This window comes from Rousettus aegyptiacus, unplaced genomic scaffold (genome assembly GCF_014176215.1).
Source record: "Rousettus aegyptiacus isolate mRouAeg1 unplaced genomic scaffold, mRouAeg1.p scaffold_m13_p_14, whole genome shotgun sequence".
NCBI lineage: Eukaryota > Metazoa > Chordata > Mammalia > Chiroptera > Pteropodidae > Rousettus > Rousettus aegyptiacus.
The window spans coordinates 36614789-36634005 of record NW_023416289.1 but is presented as its reverse complement, the minus strand read 5'-3'; the positions used below and the strand labels follow the sequence as shown (position 1 = coordinate 36634005).

General features: G+C 40.0%; 1 protein-coding gene and 2 pseudogenes across 1 annotated transcript in view; all 3 read left to right on the top strand.

The window, feature by feature from the left end:
- Positions 1–2492: 2492 nt before the first annotated feature.
- On the top strand, positions 2493–3155 carry LOC118611443 (annotated as a pseudogene).
- LOC118611442 lies at positions 3134–3888 on the top strand (annotated as a pseudogene).
- A 4779-nt stretch (positions 3889–8667) lies between these two features.
- The window catches only part of LOC107504812 (zinc finger protein 160-like), a 115122-nt gene continuing 104572 nt past the window's right edge, over positions 8668–19217 (top strand). The window contains exons 1-3 of the mRNA XM_036232349.1: positions 8668–8800; positions 11729–11816; positions 19045–19171. Coding sequence (XP_036088242.1) covers positions 11802–11816; positions 19045–19171 — 142 coding nt within the window. The 5' untranslated portion in view covers positions 8668–8800; positions 11729–11801. The remainder of the gene's footprint in view (positions 8801–11728; positions 11817–19044; positions 19172–19217) is intronic.

Below are 19217 nucleotides of genomic sequence, written 5' to 3'. Positions count from 1 at the left end.
TCATACAATTTAATCATTATACTAATGAAGCACATCTGAGTGATTTTTCTGTTTGGCGCTACTAGGAATAATGCATATATCTGAATTCTACAATGTGTTTTAATGAGATGTGTAGTGTTCGGGGAGGTCGTGTTCCGGGGAGGGATCAATAGGCAGCTTGGGAGATGGGGGTGAAGACGAGGCAGTGAGGGGTGTGGGACTTGGGAAACAGGGTGAGCGGTTGAGGGAGAGGGCCAGGAGGATTTGGAGGGTGGAACAGGGGGAGAAAAGGTCTGGATGGGAACGCAGATCCCATAAAGCCTGTGCATATGGAACTTCGGAATCTTTTGAGTTCTGCTTACAGAAATTTTCTAGGTTGTTAAGGACTTGATAGTCAAATGTGCCCGTGGGAGGCCAGTGGGAGCTATTGGGCAGGTTATATTGTGGCCAGGCCACTTGGGACAGAAAGAGAAGTTTTTTCTTTTTTAAGGTCTGAGTAACCCAGGCGGACAAAGTTGGCCAGGAGGCACCCCAGCGGTGTCTTAGGGTCTGGTTTAGACTCGGCGTTGCCCATGGTCAGTCTCTTCTTTTGTCAGAATTAATGGATCTAGCCTCACCCTTGAAGTTGGGGGCTGGGAGGAGCGTCCTCGTCCCAACCTGAGACCTGGGTCGTAGTGGTGAAAGCCAAGGGGCCAAACCGGGCAGTCTCAGACATCTCTGAGAATGACCAGTGGCGGAGGCCCTAACAGAGGGGCCGGCGGTGGGGGAGCGCTAGGCGCAGCCTCGGCTAGGGCTAGGCCCCCCAAGGAGAAGGGGAGGCAGAGGGAAGACAGGGGAGAGAACTTACTCACGAGCAGCCGGGGTCCAGAGAGAATGAGTCGGAGACTGGTCAGGAGGAGGGTAGCCGCCACTCCGAGAGGCGGCTAAAACCCTCTCGTGGGTTTCGGCACCCACGGCCAGAGGAGACGAAAATGAGGGTGAGATTGAGCCAAAGCGAAGTATAAAATAGGCTTTATTAGGGTCTGCGGGCGAGATTCGCTGGTCCAGCAAAGGGGCCAGCGAAGTTACGCGTGCCTGGGGTATAGGCGCAGTTTTTAAAGGTTTTGGCCCAGGATGTCGGTGGGGTTACAGGGTGGGGACTTTTCTATTTGGCTCATCTTGCCGCCAGAGAAGTCTCTGCTGTAACTTTGGTCATGAACCTTCTCGACCATCTTAGGTATTGAGCCACCTTCCCGCTGGTGTAATGGCGCCCATGAGCAACCAAACATGTAGAAATTTCTTTTTGATATAGACTTATAGCAGTGGTATTGTTGTGTCATAGTTTAATAGGCAGACCTCAGTGATATTGTAGGTTTGATTCCAGATCACAGCAATAAAGCAAATATCACAATAAGGTAAATCGCATCAATTTTTTTGTTTTCCCAGTGCAAGTAAAAGTTATGTTTATCATATACTGCAACCTACTAAGTGTGCAATAATAGCAGTATGTCCAAAAATGTAACATACATACCTTACTTAAAAAACACTTTATTGCTAAAAAATGCTAACCATCATCGGAGCCTTGAGCACGTCATAATCTTTTTGCTGGTGGGGCGTCTTGTCTCAATGTTAATAGTTGTTGACTGATTAGGGTAGTGGGTGCAGAAGGTTGGGGAAAATGTGGTAATTTCTTAAAATAAGATAAACTGTAATTGGTTGTATCAGTAGTAGTTTATGACCCACGATAGAAATAAAGTGGTTTTCGACCTATAAAAGAAATAAAGCAAGTGATAATAAAACATGTAGAGATAATCAGAGTGGTTTTTAAAAGGCAATGTATGCATAATAGTGTTTTTATAGAAAATAATATGAGAAGGAGGTATATGTCCATAAGATGTGGTACCTACCAGAGCAAGGTTTTTTTTTTTTCTTTCATTGATTTACCTATATTTTCTCACCTTTTAAAAGTATATAATTGAAGGTAAATATTTAAAAGTTAAAATGACTATGTGTCAAGTAATCAGAGAACATTTACTCTTTTATAATATTACTTCAAATGATGGTGTGAGAGACGCCTGCAGTCCTGGCAGGATGCCTGGTGCTTGGAGCAACAAGGTCATTAGAAGTAGGTGCGGACTTGCACACAAGGACACATTGCAGGGAGGGTGCACACACCTGACCTATTGTGGGACTTCTTGCTCTAGGGACAAGGATTAGAAAAGGAAAAGAAATGGCTGAAAACACTGTGATGGCCTCGAGGCTGAATCTGGGAGTTGGCTGTAGTTTGTAATTACTATCCTGATAGTAACTAATAATAATAACAAAGCCAGCTTTGTGAGAGAGAATAAAAAGCCATGGAGACAGGGGTAGGGGATGCTAGCATTGCCATTCACCCTGTCTCCCTGCAGCCGCGTCTTTATTTAGCATAGCCTTTATATACGTTTTTGGATACGATATCAAAGCACAATGGGATTGCGTGCCTGCTGAGGTACTAAAATGGGGCCGAGGTTTTGCTTATATCTCTACAGGAACAGAGAAGCTTTGGGTCCCAGGCAAAAATGTCCGGCTCCGGGAGTGGAGAAAAGCAGCAAGTAATCAGTGAGTTGGGGCAGGAGATAACTCCAACTACTCTATTCCTTGTAATGACAGCCTTGATTATAGCACAGGTGAGTGGGGTACAAGCTGAGACAGGAAATTATTTATATTGGACGTATGTACCCAATCCTCCTTTAAATAAGGCAGTGGAATGGGGAGATGCTTCAGTGGTAGTTTATGTTCATGATTCTGATTAGATGCTTAGATCTTATGATACTAGAGGGGCTCTCAGGCCTGAAGAAGAAGGGAGAGTGATTGAGAACTACCTGGTGGGAAAGGAAGGGATGCCAATTTGCATGGGAGCTGGAGAGCACTGTTTGCAGCTAGGTGCTCAAGCGTGGTTGACAATTTTGCAGACTTCTGAACAGAATGCTGGGGTAGGTCACTTATTTTTGTTAAGTATGGAAGGATTTAAAAATGTTACTCACTTTGCTCGAGCCTGTGTTCGGCTCCCCTATATCATTATAAAGGGCAAGGTGAAGTGGAATGAAACTTTAGGTTATGTTTCATGTAAATACTGTTCTTTTTACACGTGTATTAACTCTTTTATTCCTTTTAACAAGTCATATGAAAGCTAATATACTCTTAGAGCTAGAACTGGAGTATGGATGCCAGTTCGATTGTCTCGACCCTGGCAGGACTCTCCTGCCACTATGATATTGCAGCAACTGATGGACCATGTTAAAAGAAGAGCTAAAAGATTCCTTAGCATGCTGATCGCTGCTGTTGGGGGTATCATCGCTGTTACTGCTGCTGCTGCCGTGGCTGGAGTGGCTCTGCATCAATCTGTACAGACTGCTGATTATGTTCGAACCTGGCGTCGGGATGCTGAACAGTTATGGACTTCTCAAAGACAAATCGACTGAATTGCAATAGTCAAGTAGTAGATTTAAAGCAAGCAGTTATATTGTTAGGAGATCGAATTGTTAGTTTGCAGAAACATGTGCAACTTAAATGTAATTGGAATGCTACTTCTTTTTGTATAACTCCTGTATTGTATAATGAAAGTATGTTTGAATGGGATAAAGTAAGATAGCCTATTTTAGGGTATGGTAATGCTTCAGGTTTAATTGCAGATTTGCAAACACATATTGCTGACACTTTTCAAAAACAGCTTCCTGAATTACAGGGGATTGCAGTGCTACAAAGCATGATCAATAGTATTGAAGATTTACATTCTATTCCACAAATTCATGGGTTATTGAACTCATCTGTCGTTTCTTGGATTGTAATTTGTTTGTTACTTGTTTTTCTTTGTTTAGTCTGAAAGAGATTCTCAAGAAGCCAAAGACTAAGAAAGACTCAGGCCGCTGTGGTCTCAGTTATGCTGAATAAAATTCAGCACAAAGAAAAGGGGGATGTGTTGTGAGAAACGCCTGTAGTTCTGGCAGGATGCCTGGTGCTTGGAGCAACAAGTCATCAGAAGTAGGTGTGGACTTGCACAGAAGGACACATTGCAGGGAGGGCACACAAGCCTGACCTATTCTGGGACTTCTTGCTCTAGGGACAAGGATAAGAAAAAGAGAAGAAATAGCTGATAACAGGGTGGTAGCCTTGAGGCTGAATCTGGGAGTTAGCTATAGTTTGTAATTGCTAACCCGATAGTAACTAATAATAACTACAAAGCCAGCATTATTGTAGAATTTAATAAAAGGCCATGGAGACAAGGACTAAGGGATGCTGAGCCACTTCGATTTGATGCTGCTGATGCAGCAGCTAAATTTTTACAGCAGTTAAGAAGCTCTTTACCATCCTGGTCCTCCTTTACTCAGTTGGTCACCTCGGTGCTTGCCTTAGGTCTGTGTGTAATTGTAAGTCTGTGTTGCTTTCCTCTTTTATTGAGGTATTTCCTCAACTCCCTCATAAAGATCCATGCAGATATGCATGGCATCAGGCTCCAGGCTCAGGTTTGAGCTGGTTGTAAATCAATCTCCCATTTAGCAGAGGCTGGTAGTCAAAGATGGGTAAGAATCCTTCAGGGCTGGGACCAACCTAAGACAGGGCATGATTGCAAGACTTTCATGTGCCAATGACGGGTAAGCCCCAGACCTGTGGAGGGTCACCTAAGACAGGCACAGTCTTTCTGCACCATAACTGGGAAAGCCTTGGCATTTTAAAAAATAAAAAAGGGGGAGATGTCGGGAGCCATTATGAGGCACTGAAGGTGTCATATAGCTAGGAGCCATAAAGCAGCTGCTGAGACTGTGTAAACAATGGTTCAAGGAAGCAGAATGTTGAGTTAAACTTAACTGACCCTGGTGGGAGACTTGCCTCATTAACAAACCCTTTTAAGGTATTGGAATGTTTTTACAGCCTGAGAGCAAGGATGTTTGTACTCTGAGAGCTGGATGTTTTATGATCTTGTGTAAATGTTAGCATTCAAATGATATATGTTGTGCTTTGCTATCTATCCAAAAACATATATAAAGGCTATGCTAAATAAAGACGGGGCTGCAGCATTGACTGTATGCCCTCCCGAAAGATCTTTTCTGTCTTCTTTTTTTTCTTAGGCTTCACCCCCCTCTTTTAGATGCTGTTCGATCTCAGCCAGCTGGCTCCAGCAGGATACTCTACTAGGTCAAAACTAGTTTTCTTAAGTCTGTTTGTATATTGGGTCTTATTATGACCTCTGCCTGTGGCCACTTGGGAAGTGTATTTTGATTTAGGAATGGTTAACTGTAGGGTTGTAGTCATAGATTTGTAGTCATAGATTTCTCTCAGGAAGAATAGAAACGTCTGGACCCAGCTCAGCAAAAACTGTACATAGATATGATGCTGGAGAACTACATAAACTTGGTCTCCATCCCTCCTTAGGTGAAGTTGACTTACTTTCAGAATTCCTACCCTACTCACAGGGGTTTGTTTCCTTCATCAGTACAATGTCTCCTAAAAACTTCTACTTTGTGTAGTACAGTTTCAGATCCCTGCTCTCAAGAAGCAAATTGGAGGTTTGCTGGTGCAGAAAAAAAGTCTTCATGATGTACTTGGAAATGGAACTCAGGACTTGAAAACTTTACATGTTGTCTAGTAGAGTAAAGGTGCTGTCGCAACAGAACTGTTACAGTAATTTATTACATGTGGATTGTGAGTTTATTTGTCCTTGTGTGAACTAGATTTAAATTATATTACATGTGTGTAAAATGGCTCCACTAATGTTAAACCTCAGAAATGTAAACAACCTGTTTTGCAGAACTGAAAATGTTTACCCCAAGAGTGAAATTGTTTTGACCAAGAGTGATAACCAGACACCCGTGTACCTGGCTGAAAAGACACTGAAGACGTCACCACTACACATAAAATCTTCAGGACTCTCTGCCTGAATCAGAGCACTCTCTCTGTCTCACAAGAGCATGTCTCTCCGTCCCTTGATTCCCTTCTCGGCCCAAGACTCTGTCCATCCAAACGAGAGGCCTCTTCGCCTATCTACGGTTGATCGACCAGCAATTGACCCAGCATTGATATGGCACCATTACTGCTCACCATGTGTCTGTCTCAGCCAGCATCACCGGGTGGTCTGCTAGGACTGAAAACCATCAGGATTTGGTATGAATAAACCCTAGCATGCTTGCAATCTTATTTGTTTGTGTGTCTGCATCCTTACTTAGTTGTCTTGCTGGTTTCTTCATATTTAAGTATATTAAGCAAAATGCTGTCGTGGGTTCGAACCAGCTTAAGGGCCTTAAGGAACAAGCAAAGCCACCTGTGCATAAGTCCAAGAAAGAGAGTGACTTGGATAAGGACATTGGGGAGTCTTTTTCTAGAAGATTCTAACACTCTGAAGGGTCCTATCTTCTCAACTGAGCACATGCTGGATTGGAAATGGAGAAGCTCCATCAAAACTTATGTTCCTTTTTTAATAAACAGGTTTTGCTGTCTATAATCCAGGTTTGGTCACCTTCATGGAGCAAATGATAAAGGCCTGGGATATGAAGAAAAAAGATCCAAAGTCCATTCACTAGGTAGATGGGAATAAAGGAAGCAGATGACACAGCGAGCAAGCTAGTCACAAAGGAACCTTATTATTAAATGTCAGTTGGGAAACTCTGCTTCAATAGAAAGGATTTTGAGGAGCCCAGGTTTCTTTCTGTCACTGTCACAGAAAAATAGGTCCTCTCCAAGGCATTCAGTGCTTTTATATCCTCTAGAATCTCTCTACCTGCTCCATGATCTTTATCACATTCACAGTGAGAACAAATGTCTTCCCCTTGGCCTATGGGCACTGGGAGGGTCTGCCTATGCTTCCATTGCCTTGGGGCCCTGAAAAAGTCTGCGAATACACTGAGGAATTTTATGTTAAACCATTTTTTAAGTTCCATTCTCGCCTTATGTGAAGAGTTTGTGAACAAAGTGGTAGAGATCGTATAATTTAGTGCAGGAATCCCAGGACTACTGGGGGCAGATGGCATATGTTTTCTGCTTTATAATTTCTAATCTTAAGGAGGCTTCAAACATGACCCTACAAAGCTGAGACTCAGTAATTTTATCACAGCATGAAGCATCTCCCTAAAATAAGGAAACTTTATTCTTTGTTTCACTTGAGAATGTTCTTTTCATTTGTATCTCGTATCAATGAACATTAGAAAATTGTAGTTTGTTTCCCAATTCCTCCATGTTAGAATAGGTTAATGTATCTATTTTCCTCAGAGAATTCATCAATAAATTAATTACAGAGGGAAGCTTAAAACATTGCCCACCAAAGAGTAAAGTCTATATTGTGACCTGATTTCTTAATAACTATCATTTTATTATTCTATTTGTTCAGTTCCAAACTGCCTGGGCCATGAAGAAGCCTTTGCTCCCAAATAAAAACAGCTTCTCTCTCTCCAGAATAGGAATTCCAGGCTGTGGTTGTCAAGAGCTCTCAAGAGACTCACAAGAGAAAATGCAGGGATACACAAATATACTTACAGATTTTTAGAGAAAAGTAGGTTCCTGTAGTTCTCCAACATAACCTTGTAAAAGGCCCTCTGAGCTGAGTCCTAACATTCCCACTTTATCTGAGGGAATTTGTTGGCCACAACCCTGAGTATCAACTGTCCCTGAAAGGAAAACACAGTTCACTTAGTGGACAAAGAGAGAGTTCTTAATACAAGTGAGAGAAGCAGAGATAGGCAAAAATTAATTTGGCCAGTGAATGTTCTGACTGATCCTCTTAGATAACTTGGAAGAACTTATGTCTATTTGCTTTTAACTGAAATTTAAATAATATAAGGTTAGCCACGTTAAAGTACAATTCAGTACCCTTTAGTACATTCAGAATGTTCTACAAATACCACACCTAGTTCTAATGCACTTTTAGCAGCAAAGGAAAAAAGCTTTATTCATGAATCAGTTCCTTCCATTCCCCTTCTAGTCTCTGGATAGCGCTAATATACTTTCTGTCTCTGTCGATTTCCCTATTATGAACTTTGCAAGTACATGAAATCATGTGAATCATGAAATTGTGGTGAATGGGGCCTATAAAAGGAAATGTTGTTCTGTTGGTGTATGAACTTGCCTGTTCTACCCAGAGAGAGCTTTGTATTTCACAGTACAGTTAGTAAACCTTCCGCAGACGACTGCTGTTCTTGTTCGGTTAAACTGCTTACATAGTTTTAATTGCAGAAATGATCCTAGGTACCACTCCTCCCCACAGCCACTTGTCACTGAGATTCCAGTTCACATTGGGTTGCTTTAGCCTCACTACCAGGACCTGCGTGCAAACAGCTCCCAAAAATAGCTTTTGCCTTAAACCAGTTTCAACTTATTAAGCAGAAAACTTGGTTTCCAACAGAAGTGGCTCACATAACTTAAATATTTTATCCTCAAACTCTTAGCTATAGTAGCTGAAAAGGTACAGACAGCTCCAACATGCGCTCCACCCACTCAGAAAAAAACCTTGGGAGGAAAGCCCGGGAACGCTCAAGTCCCGCCCACGCTACGCCCTTACGCCGCTTTCTTTTTCATTTCGTTGCGGTCACTGCGCATGCCTGGCCTCTCACCACGCCCCGCTTCAAACCAATGTGTCTTCGCGACCCGCAAGTCTCTTGGTTGATTTTGCTCCATCCTGGCCCCGCCCCCACACGTTCTTCGCGGAAAGTAGCAGGCTGGGACTCTCTCCAGAACAGGCCCTAAGGCCCTTTCCTTGTCTTCCCAGGGGACACTGCTACAGCTTGACCTCTCAACAGGCACCGCGCGCCTCTTCCCTCTGCGCTGTTTCTTACAGACTGGAAGCTGCGAGCAGGGAGCGGAGGTCACCCTGTCGACTGTGAGTTACCGTCTTTCTGGCGTAAACTCCCTTCTTCAAACAGGGGGTTGGGGTCCCCGTGGGCCTTATCGTTCCCTCCGCCAGCCCTTCCTTCTTTAAATTCCGGCGTCGTCGTAGAGGCTGAGCGCTTCCCTTGGTATTCGAAATGGCCCCAGGGCTGCACTCTGCCCTTCTCTAACCCCGTCTTCGGTCCACGTAGACCCGCCTTTCACCTGTTTTCCTTTGTTAAACCCTTCTCTGACCTCTCTGCCCTTCAGGCGCACTCACAGCATTCCGTGAGGTGCGTTCGCGGCCTAAGCTCGCCCTCGCGGTCCCTGAGGCAGCGCCAGCCATCCTGGCCCGGGAGACGCCGCATCCTCTCCCTGGTGCTGGGGATTTTGGAGTCCCCACCCCTCTCCTGAAACAGCCTCAATGCCCTGTCCTGCGTCCCGCTCAGGCCTGGCCCTTCTGCTCCTCAGGCTTGCCCTTTGTAGCGGCCCTTCCTCTGATCCCGCGGTCCTGGGGATGACTTGGGTCTGCCATTTGCTATCCACTGATCTTCCGTCCCACATTCCATCCCACTGGGAAGGGTGCGCCTCAGGGAAGCAGGCATCTTCTTCCATCTCACTCCTATGCCCGCCAGGGGTTCAGGGAAAACAGGTCCCCGGAGAGAGTAAAGGGGAGAAGGGTGAAGAGAACAGATATCAATGTAGAGAATGAGAGAGACTTTCAAGGATTTGGGAGCAAGAGTCAAAGGAAGGGGGCGAGCGTGTAGAAGTTCAGAGAAAAGAGGAATTTCCAGGGAGATAACAGCTAGCAAATAGAGGGGCTGGTGGAGGAACAAGGGGTTCAGTAATGAATCAGGAATTCCTAACTGGGCAGTCATGGTGGGTAGTCATACCCCCGGTCTGTGACTTCTTTACAGAAAGGTTTTGAAGGCAGCTTTTTTATTATTCTTGTGCCTTCAGATTAACACACCTTTGATGTACCAGAAGTAATGCCAGTTTAGACTTGGCCACCTTCAAGAGAGCATATCATCTTTTCTATAACCTATTCCTGCCTCTCTTTCTCTCATCTTCATGTAATTAATCTACCTTATGTTCTTTCTTAATTTCAAATGAGTAAAAGAAACTGCAAAACTGCCATTCTTGGGAGCATTTGAGATCTTCCTCCTTGGGTTATATCGATAGTTTGGCTCAAATAAACTCTTGAAACATCAGGAAGAGAGGAACAAAATGAGCAGCATAGCAATAAAGAGAAAAGGAAAAGATGGCATTAGATATACATAAGAAGGGAGAGAAATGCATAGTAGTTAAGAAAGAGGGGAGTCCACTTTAGGAGACATGAAATTATATTCTGCACTCTCATGAACATTACTGACTTAATCACAGCAACCAAGATGTGAAATCGACCTAGAAGTCTGTTGACAGATGAATGGAGAATGGAAATGTGATCCTTATATTTACATACACAATGAAATATTATTCAGACATAAAATGGAGGGAGGAATGAACAACATAGTTGAAACTGGAGAACATTATGCTGAATGAATTAATGCAGACGGTGAAAGAAATATCTGATGTTACCATATTTGCTCTCTATAAGTCAAACTCACAGAACCAGAATGATGGTTACCAGAGGCGGGGAGTGGAGAAAATGAGGAAATGGTGTCAAACAGGACAGACTTTCAGTTTTAAAATGAATTAGATGTGGCCATCTAAAGTACTGCATTTTTAGTACACTTAATCACACTGCATTGCATATTTGAAATTTGCTAAGTTCTGATAGTCCTTCTGAGTTGATATGTTAATTCAGTTGACTGATATTTATTTTACATTGTATATGTATTTTAAATGTTCATATTGTACTCCTTAAACAATTTGTATTTGTCTATTATGCCTCAGTAAAGCTAGGGAAGAAAAAGAAGGTGGGAAATGTGTTAATCTTGCCTCCTCTGCATGGTGAACATTACATTGCTGCACATTGCATTGCTGAGGCATTTTTTTTTTTTTTTTGCGTTTTTAATTAAATTTATTAGGGTGACATTGGTGAATAAAATTATATAGGTTTTAAGAGTAGAATTCTATATATCGTATTGCATTGTGTTCACCACCCAAAATTAAATTTTCTTCTATCAGCATGTATTTGACCCCCTTTACCCATTCCTTTTTTTTAAATAAACTTTTTATTTTAGAATAATTTTAGGTTTACATAAAAGTTGCAATGATAGTAAAGATAGCTCCCATTTGTTCCTCATTCACTTTTTAAAAATTTTTTTGTAAAGTTTATTGGGGTAACATTGGTTAATACAATATATCATTTTCAGGTGTACATTATAATGTAACATTTGTATATTCTATTGTGTGATTACCACCCAAAGTCCAGTTTCCTTCAGCTACCATATATTTGATCCCGTTTACCCATTTCACTCTCTCCCTACCCCCTATATTTGACCCCCTTTACCCTGTCTACCTCTCCCCTGCTGAGGCATTTTGCCGTGACATTTTTGTGCCTCCTGACTAGAAAGTGTCACTGAAATAATTAGGGAGGGCACAGCCTCAATAATATTTAAATGCCTCAGGTGATTTTAGTCTTTATCCATCACTGAGCAGCAAGGCTCTGGGTCTTTCATTTCTAGGGGCTTAGATCTGGTTTGAGGGTGATAGGGCTAGGTCTGTGACCTGAAGGGGAGTGTCGGGTCAGCTGAGTTCCAGACTGCTGCAGCATGTGTGAAGGTGTTACCAGGAGGGCAGCATGAGCTGAAGAAAGGATGGGAACCTTACTCATTGATCTCTGAGGAGAAGTTTACTAGTTAGTTTACTGTTGCTTCATGTGTCCTGTGTTGGACAGCAGACACTCTGTTTTTCACATGGCGAGATTTTGCTTGTGCGTGTGTTGGTGGCACGGGAAAGTGGTATGTTAATAAACAAGATATTTTCAACTTTCCAGATTGACTTATAAAGACTTGTTGCCTAAGGAAGAAGCCCAGAAAAGGAGAAGCAGGAAGGAGAGGGATTCGGATATGGCTCTTTCTCAGGTAGATTCATATTTTTGGTTGATTTTTGTGTCTGTTCTTCCTGAATGCCCATTGACTTGCTGATTGTCTCTGATGCTGAATTGTCTTGCCCGACATTTGTTCACACTCAACTCGGGCCTTCCTTATTCCCTCTCATCTCTAATTAGATTCCATTTTACCAGGATCCAGTGACATGGGACTTGTGAAGACACTCCACTGGGCATCATCTTGTGCAGGGCTTGATGCCCTTGGATTGGAGATAGGGTGTGGGCCCTGTGGCCTCAGTGTAGTTGGGTAATGGAGATTGTTCAAGGGCCACATCTGGATACACTGTCACCTCTCTGTCAACCATGATAAAAGATGATCCATATAGATTTCACATATTCATAGGCATAAATACCTCAGTTCTGGAAAAGGGAACAACAGGCGAAAATGTTTCTGACTGCTTTTATGATGTATTTGAAGCTAAACGAGTGAATCATTGACATCAAAATCTTCATGATTGGGAATGGAGTGGAAAGTTCACAGACATCGGTGACAGAAGGTGTTTTATTCCATCATCCATTTTAAAATAAATCAACCATAATGACAATTGGAGATTGTTTAGATCTTCTCATATCCATTTCTTAGAAGTTGCATTTTCGCCCTGTAGATTGTATCCTTTGACACATAAAAGTTTCTGTTTCATGCAGGTAAGGCTCCAGCTTCATTCTTTAGCATTTAGATATTCACTTTTCCTTGCACGGTTTTGTGAATAGACTGAGTTTTCTCCATTGTGAAGTGCTGGCTTCGTTGGAAATCATTTGGCATACATGGAGAGGTTTCTTGCAGGGCATTGTCTTTTATTATACGTTAGTTTTAGATTAATGCTTGTATCCCACTGACTTAATTATGCTTGATTTGTAATATGTTTTTCAATCTTAAAAAGTGAAAAATCTGGCTTTTCTCTATTTTCACAGTGTTTTGGCTCCTCTCAGTTGCATTTGCTTCATCCTGTATGAATTCTAGTGTGTGTGGGTGGGTGCACGCACTCACGTTTTGCTAAAATCGCTTTTGGAGTTTTTATAGTGATCCTATCAAATCTGTAGAACACTTTGGGTAGCATGGACATTTGCATAATATTAAGTCCTGCCATCCATGAGTAAGGGAGGTTTTACTGCTCACCTGTACCTCCTTTGATTCCTTTTAGCATTGTTTGGGAGTTTTCAGTATATAAGACTTGTACCTTCCTGGCTATATTTATTCTTATGTATTTGATCTTTTTTGATGCTATGATAAATTGGATTACTTTCTTAAGTTTCTTTTTAGATTGTTCATTGAAACTGAAATAATTTCCAGTTGTAATATTTTTTTGCATGTATGTAATCGGTATGATTTTTTATATGTAAGCTCATTTTATACGGAAAAAAGAATTTTATTTTTCAATTAGGATGACTTTTATTTTTTTCTTGTCCAATTGCTCTGGTTAGACTTCTAGTACTTTGTTGAATAGTAGTGCTGTGAGTATTCATCCTTTCCTTTTTCCTCATTTTAGAGATAAAGCATTCAGACGTCCTCCATTGAGTATAACAAGAGCTTTGTGCTTTTCAAATATGGCTTTTATTATGTCAAGGAAGTTTACTATTAATAGTTTCTTAAAAGGTTGTTAAATTTAGTCAAGTGCCTGTTCTGCATCAGTTGAGATCATGTGTTATTTCTTTGTATTCATTCTCTTAATGTGGGTTGATTGATTTTTGTGTATTAAACATTCTTGCCACACAAGAAGAATTTCCATTTGGTCAAGATGTATAATTGTTTTAATGTGCTCTTGAATTTGTATTTGAGTAGTATTTTGTTTAACATCAGTACCGATCAGGGATAGTTTTTATTTTTCTTGTACCTTTTTTGTGTTTGTGGTCAGAACCATGCAGACGCCATAGAATTAATTTTTGAGTGTTTATTCTTAAATTTTTTGGAAGATGTTTAGCAGAATTATTGTTATTTTCTGTTAGCATTTGGTAGAATTTTGTGGTGAAGCCATCTATTTGGGGTTCATTTGTTTCGTTGGATTTTTTGATTAGTGCTTGAATCTCTCTAGTTTGGTTTACATTTGGTTTACATTTTTAATTTTTTCATGATTGTTCATTGTATGTTTTTAGGAATTTACCCATTGTCTTTTAGATGGTATAATCTTTTCCTATAATGCTGTTTATATTACTCTTTTAAAATCGTTTACAAAATTTTTGTGACATCAGTTGCTGTGTTCTTTTTCATTTTTGATTTAAGTTATTAGAATAATTTCACTTTTCTTAGTATAGTTCAGTGTTTGAAATTTTGTTAATGTGCTCAAAAAAACCCCAACTCTTAGTTTGTTGATGTTTATATTGATATTCTAGTTACTTTTTATTTACCTCTGCTCTAATCTTATTTACTTCTTTTTTTTAACTAAAATAATAGGTATTCTTTTTTAGGGGGGTATTAAAATTGATTTCTGATTTGAGATTGTTCCTTTTTTTTATGTAAATACTACTTAGCACCTCTTAGTGCTGCAATCATGGCATTCTGTAAATTTTAGTCTGTTGTATTTTCACTCTTATTTTCATTCAGATTTTTAAAAATTCTCTTGTGATGTCTTTGAACTATTGGTCGTTTAAGGATGACTTGTTTACATTGCACTTTTTGTGGATTTTTCTGTTTTCTGTTTCTAGTGTCATTTCCTAGTGCTTAGCGAAGACAGTTTTTACAATCACAATTTGTAAACTTTTTTTATATTTGTTTTTTGGCTAATGTGGTTGGTCTTGGAAAATGTTCAGTATGCTTGAGAAAAATGTATTTTCTGCTAGCGTGAGGTGGAGTGTTCTGCATATGTCTGTTAGACTCCACTGTTCTATGGAGTTATCAGGTGTTCTGTTTCCTTATGGATCTTGTGTTTGGTTATTGTAGGCAGAGCCAATACTGAAATAGTGACGTCTCATACTATTACTGTGCTGGTGCCTATTTCTACCTGCATTTCTGTCAATGTTTACTTCATATATTTGGGAGCCCTAATGTTTTATGCATCTATATTTATAATTGTTATAACTTCCTGGTGAGTGGACTCTTACTGTTATGTCCTTTGCCTTTTGTCAGTTTGTTTTTTTAATGTAAAATTTATTTAGAAAGCAAATCAAGTTGAATACAAAATTTTTTACTATGCTCAATTTAGTCAACTTTTTTCTCATGAAATGAGCTAGTAGAATAAATGGATGTTAATTAACTTATTGGCTCCTTGGTCACGTGATTGCTCTGTTAATCATTTTAATAGGCTGTCTTCTATGGGTATTTTTATTCCTGTTTGAGAGAATTCATCAACAAGTCAATTTCTAATAACTATTTGCATAATACTTCAAATGGTACCCATCATTCTTATTTACAGTTCTATAAAAGTATGAGTAAAGGATGTAAATGCTTCTTTGATTCTAAAGAATTTGAGAGAAAACAAGTAATTTAACTAATGCTAAATAGAAAATATTTAAGAGTAAAATTTTTATTATTTTATTTTTTCCGTGTGTGTGTGTGTGTGTGTGTGTGTGTGTGTGTGTATTTTTTTTAATTCGTGACATACGTTAACGAAATCCAGTTCCAGGTGTACAATTCAACAGTAAGGCATATATATATCATTGTGTGTTCACTACCCATAGTTAGATTTCTTTCTGTGAACACATATTTGACCCCTTTTATCCCATCTACCTCTCATCTCCCCCATCCCCCCCACTGTTCGATAACCAGTAGTCTATTGTCCATGTCCATGAGTCTGTGTTTATTTAATGTTTGTTGCTTTTAAGTTTATATCTTACATATGCGATATGTGGTTTTCAACTTATTCTGTTTGGCTTATTTCGCTCAGCATGATTATCTCAAGGTCTATGTATGTTGTCACAAATAGCAGTATTCCATCTCCTCTTATGGCTGAGTAATATTCCATTGTATACATGTACCACAGCTTCTTTAGCCAATCATCTATCATAGGACACTTCGGTTGCTTCCACGTCCTGGCCACTGTGAACAATGCTGCTACGAACATCGGTGTGCAAATACCTTTTCAGATATGAGTTTTCAAGTCTTTGGGGTAAATAGCCAGTAGAGGAATTGCTGGATAATATGGTAGATCAATTCTTAGTTTTTTGAGGAACATCCATACTGTTTTCCATAGTGGTTATACCAATTTGCAGTCCTATCAGCAGTGAATGAGGGTTGCTTTTTCTCTACATCTTCTCCAATACTTACTACTTGTCCTGTTGATAACGGCTATTCTAACAGGTGTAAGATGGTATTTCATTGTGGTTTTGATTTGCATTTCCCTAATAGCTAGCGATGTTGAGCATTTTTGCAAATAATTGTTGGCCATTTATATGTCCTCTAGGGAGAAGTGCCTGTTTGGGTCCTCTGCCCATTTTTTGATTGGATCGTTTTGTTGTTATTCTTTTGAGTCATATGAGTTCTTCGTATATTTTGGATATTAGGCCCTTATTGGGAGCGTTGCTTGCAAATATATTTTCCCATTGAGATGATTGTCTCTTTACCTTGTTGATGATTTTTTTTGCTGAGCAGAAGCTTTTTAGTTTGATATAGTTCCATTCATTTTTTTTTTTTCTTTTGAGGTTAAATTCATAAAATTCTCTTTAAGTCCAAGGTCCTTGAGTTTAGTTTCTATGTTGTCTTCTATGGATTTTATTGTTTCAGGTCTTATATTCATTCCTTAATCCATTTTGAGTTCATTTTGGTGTTTGGTGATAGACAACAGTCTAGTTTCATTCTTTTGCAGGTGGCTTTCCAGTTTTCACAGCACCACTTATTGAAGAGGCTTTCCTTTTGCAACTGACTGTTTTTGGCTTTTTGGTTGAAAATTATTTGTCCACACAAACATGGGTTTACTTCTGGACTATCAATTCTGTTCCACTTGTTTGTGTGTCTATTTTTCTGCCAATACCATGCTATTTTGATTACTGTTGCTCTGTAGTATAATTTGAAGTCGAGCAGAGTGATGCCTCTGGCCTCATTCTTTTTTCTTAGGATGGCTTTGGCAATTCAGGGCCTTTTGTGCTTCCATACAAATCTGATGACTTTTTGTTCTATTTCTTTAAAAAATGCCGATGAGATTTGCATGGGGATTGCATTAAATCTGTATAATGCTTTAAGTAATATGGTAGTTTTAACTATGTTGATTCTTCCAATCCAAGAACACGGAATATCTTTTCATTTCTTTGTATCTTCTTTGATTTCTTTTAACAGGGTTTTGTAGTTTTTATTATATAGGTCCTTTACACGTTTTGTTAAATTTATTCCAAGATATTTTATTTTTTTTTGTTGCAATTGCAAAAGGAATTATTTTTTTCACTTCTTTTTCTGACACTTCATCATTAGAGTATAAGAACACTACAGATTTTTGAACATTGATTTTGTATCCAGAAACTGGCTGCCCTGAGAATTTTGTCTTTGTTGTTCATTTTTGACAAGATAATGTGTCTTGGTGAAAGTTTTTTTAGGTTGAGATAATTGGGTATTCTGTTGACTTTTGAATTCAAAGCTCCAGCTCATTCTTTAGATTTGGGAAATTATCAACTATTTATTTGAAAAAACTTCCTAGTCCCTGTTCCGTTATCTCTCCTTCAATAATGCTCATTATTCTTATGTTTCCTCTCCTGTTGGTATCAGCTAGTTTTTGGATTTCTCTTTCATTATTTTTCATTCTTCAGTTTCTCTCTTCATTCTGATTTGTTTCTAGATTTCTGTCCTCAGTATCACTGATCCTTTCCTCTTTTTGGTTGATCCTATTTCCCTAGCTTGCTATTTCATTTTTCATCTCTTGCGGTATTTTTTTTTTTTTTTTTTTTTTTATCTCCGGGAGATCTATTTTGTTCTTTTTGATGGTTTCAATCTCCTTGCTAAAGAACTCATTCTATTCATCTAGTTATTTTTTCAGTTCCTGAAATTGTTGATATGACTCCTTTTGTATCTTACTGAGTTTTTTCAGAAGTACCATCCAAAAATACTTCTATGTTTGTAAGCTTATTTTCTGGAGATTTTTCTTTTTTTCTGAGCTGCCTTGTCACCTTTGTCGTTCATGATTTTAATGGACTATTTCTCTGCCTGGGCATTAATGGAAGTGTATTCTGTTGTTTTTCCAGAAAGAAGATTTATTATATATAAAGGTCTCTCTTTAGCCTGTTGCAAAGAAGGCATTTTTCTTTTGATTTCCAGTAGGTGGCGTCCAAGCCTCTTGGATTCCTAATTTATATAAAACCTTAATAATGCCTTTTTTTCCCCCTTATAAATGTTTTATCACACTCACTACTCTCAGTCTCAGTCCCTGTCAGTGTTAGTGATAGTTTTGGTAGCGTTTGCTCAGATTCCCTTGGGGCTTCATGATGTTCCATCTTGGAGGGTATGGGAGAAGGGTCCCTCTGTGTTGGGGGTTGGGGATTGCGGCTCAGCCTCAGTTTTAGAACCACGGCTAGCAAAAATCAACCGTTGTTTCTCTGCCATCCTGCTTTTCTGCTTTCTGCCCTGATGACTGGACCCTGCCACCGGCCCTGTGGAGTTCACAGCACTCCCAGGCAGGGCTGTTCAGGGTGGTCGCCACACCTTCTTTTATCTTTCTTATCAGGGAGCTGCAGTGGCTGTGAGAGGCAGCTTCTTTATTTCTCCCAGTTCACCGCCCGACATTCAGGGTTCTGACCTGTGGTAGCTCTTATACACAGATCCCACGCTCAGACGAGCTGGTGTGCAGTTAGAGTGGTTTTTCTTTTGTTTGTTTGTTTGTTTGAGTTTTAGATGTTCAGCTTATTGTTGTTTCAAGGGGAAAGATCTGGGGACATTTCTCACTTTGCCATGTTTCTACAAACTCCTAAAACACACTCTAGACTTTGTCGTCTCTGAATACACTGCAAATGCTCTCACTCATCCAGACAATGAATATCACTTAAGTGCATAGAACATCACATCTAACCCTCTGTAGAGAAAGCCTGGTGGTGAATTTTAATTGTCATTTCATGTATGGTCCACAAAATCGAGAGACCCTCCCTGATATGGGCTATCTAACTTTTTATGGGAAAGTATTATAACCCAACACTATGGACACATAACTTGATCAAGAATATTTGATGTCAATCTTTTGGAAAACTCCAACTGAGTCACTTATAATTTCCTCATCTGTATAAAGGTAAAAACTTGCAATTTCCCCTTACTGAAATGTGTGTGTGTGTGTGTTTTTGTTTTTGTTTTTCTTTAGAGACAATTGACACTCAGCGATGTGTTCATAGAATTCTCTCAGGAGGAGTGGGAATGCCTGTCTCCAGCTGAGCAGGCCTTGTACAGGGAGGTGATGTTGGAGAGCTACTGGAACCTGCTCTTCCTCGGTGAGAATGACTTCCCTCCGGGGTCAGGGTTTGCCCTCAGTGTCTC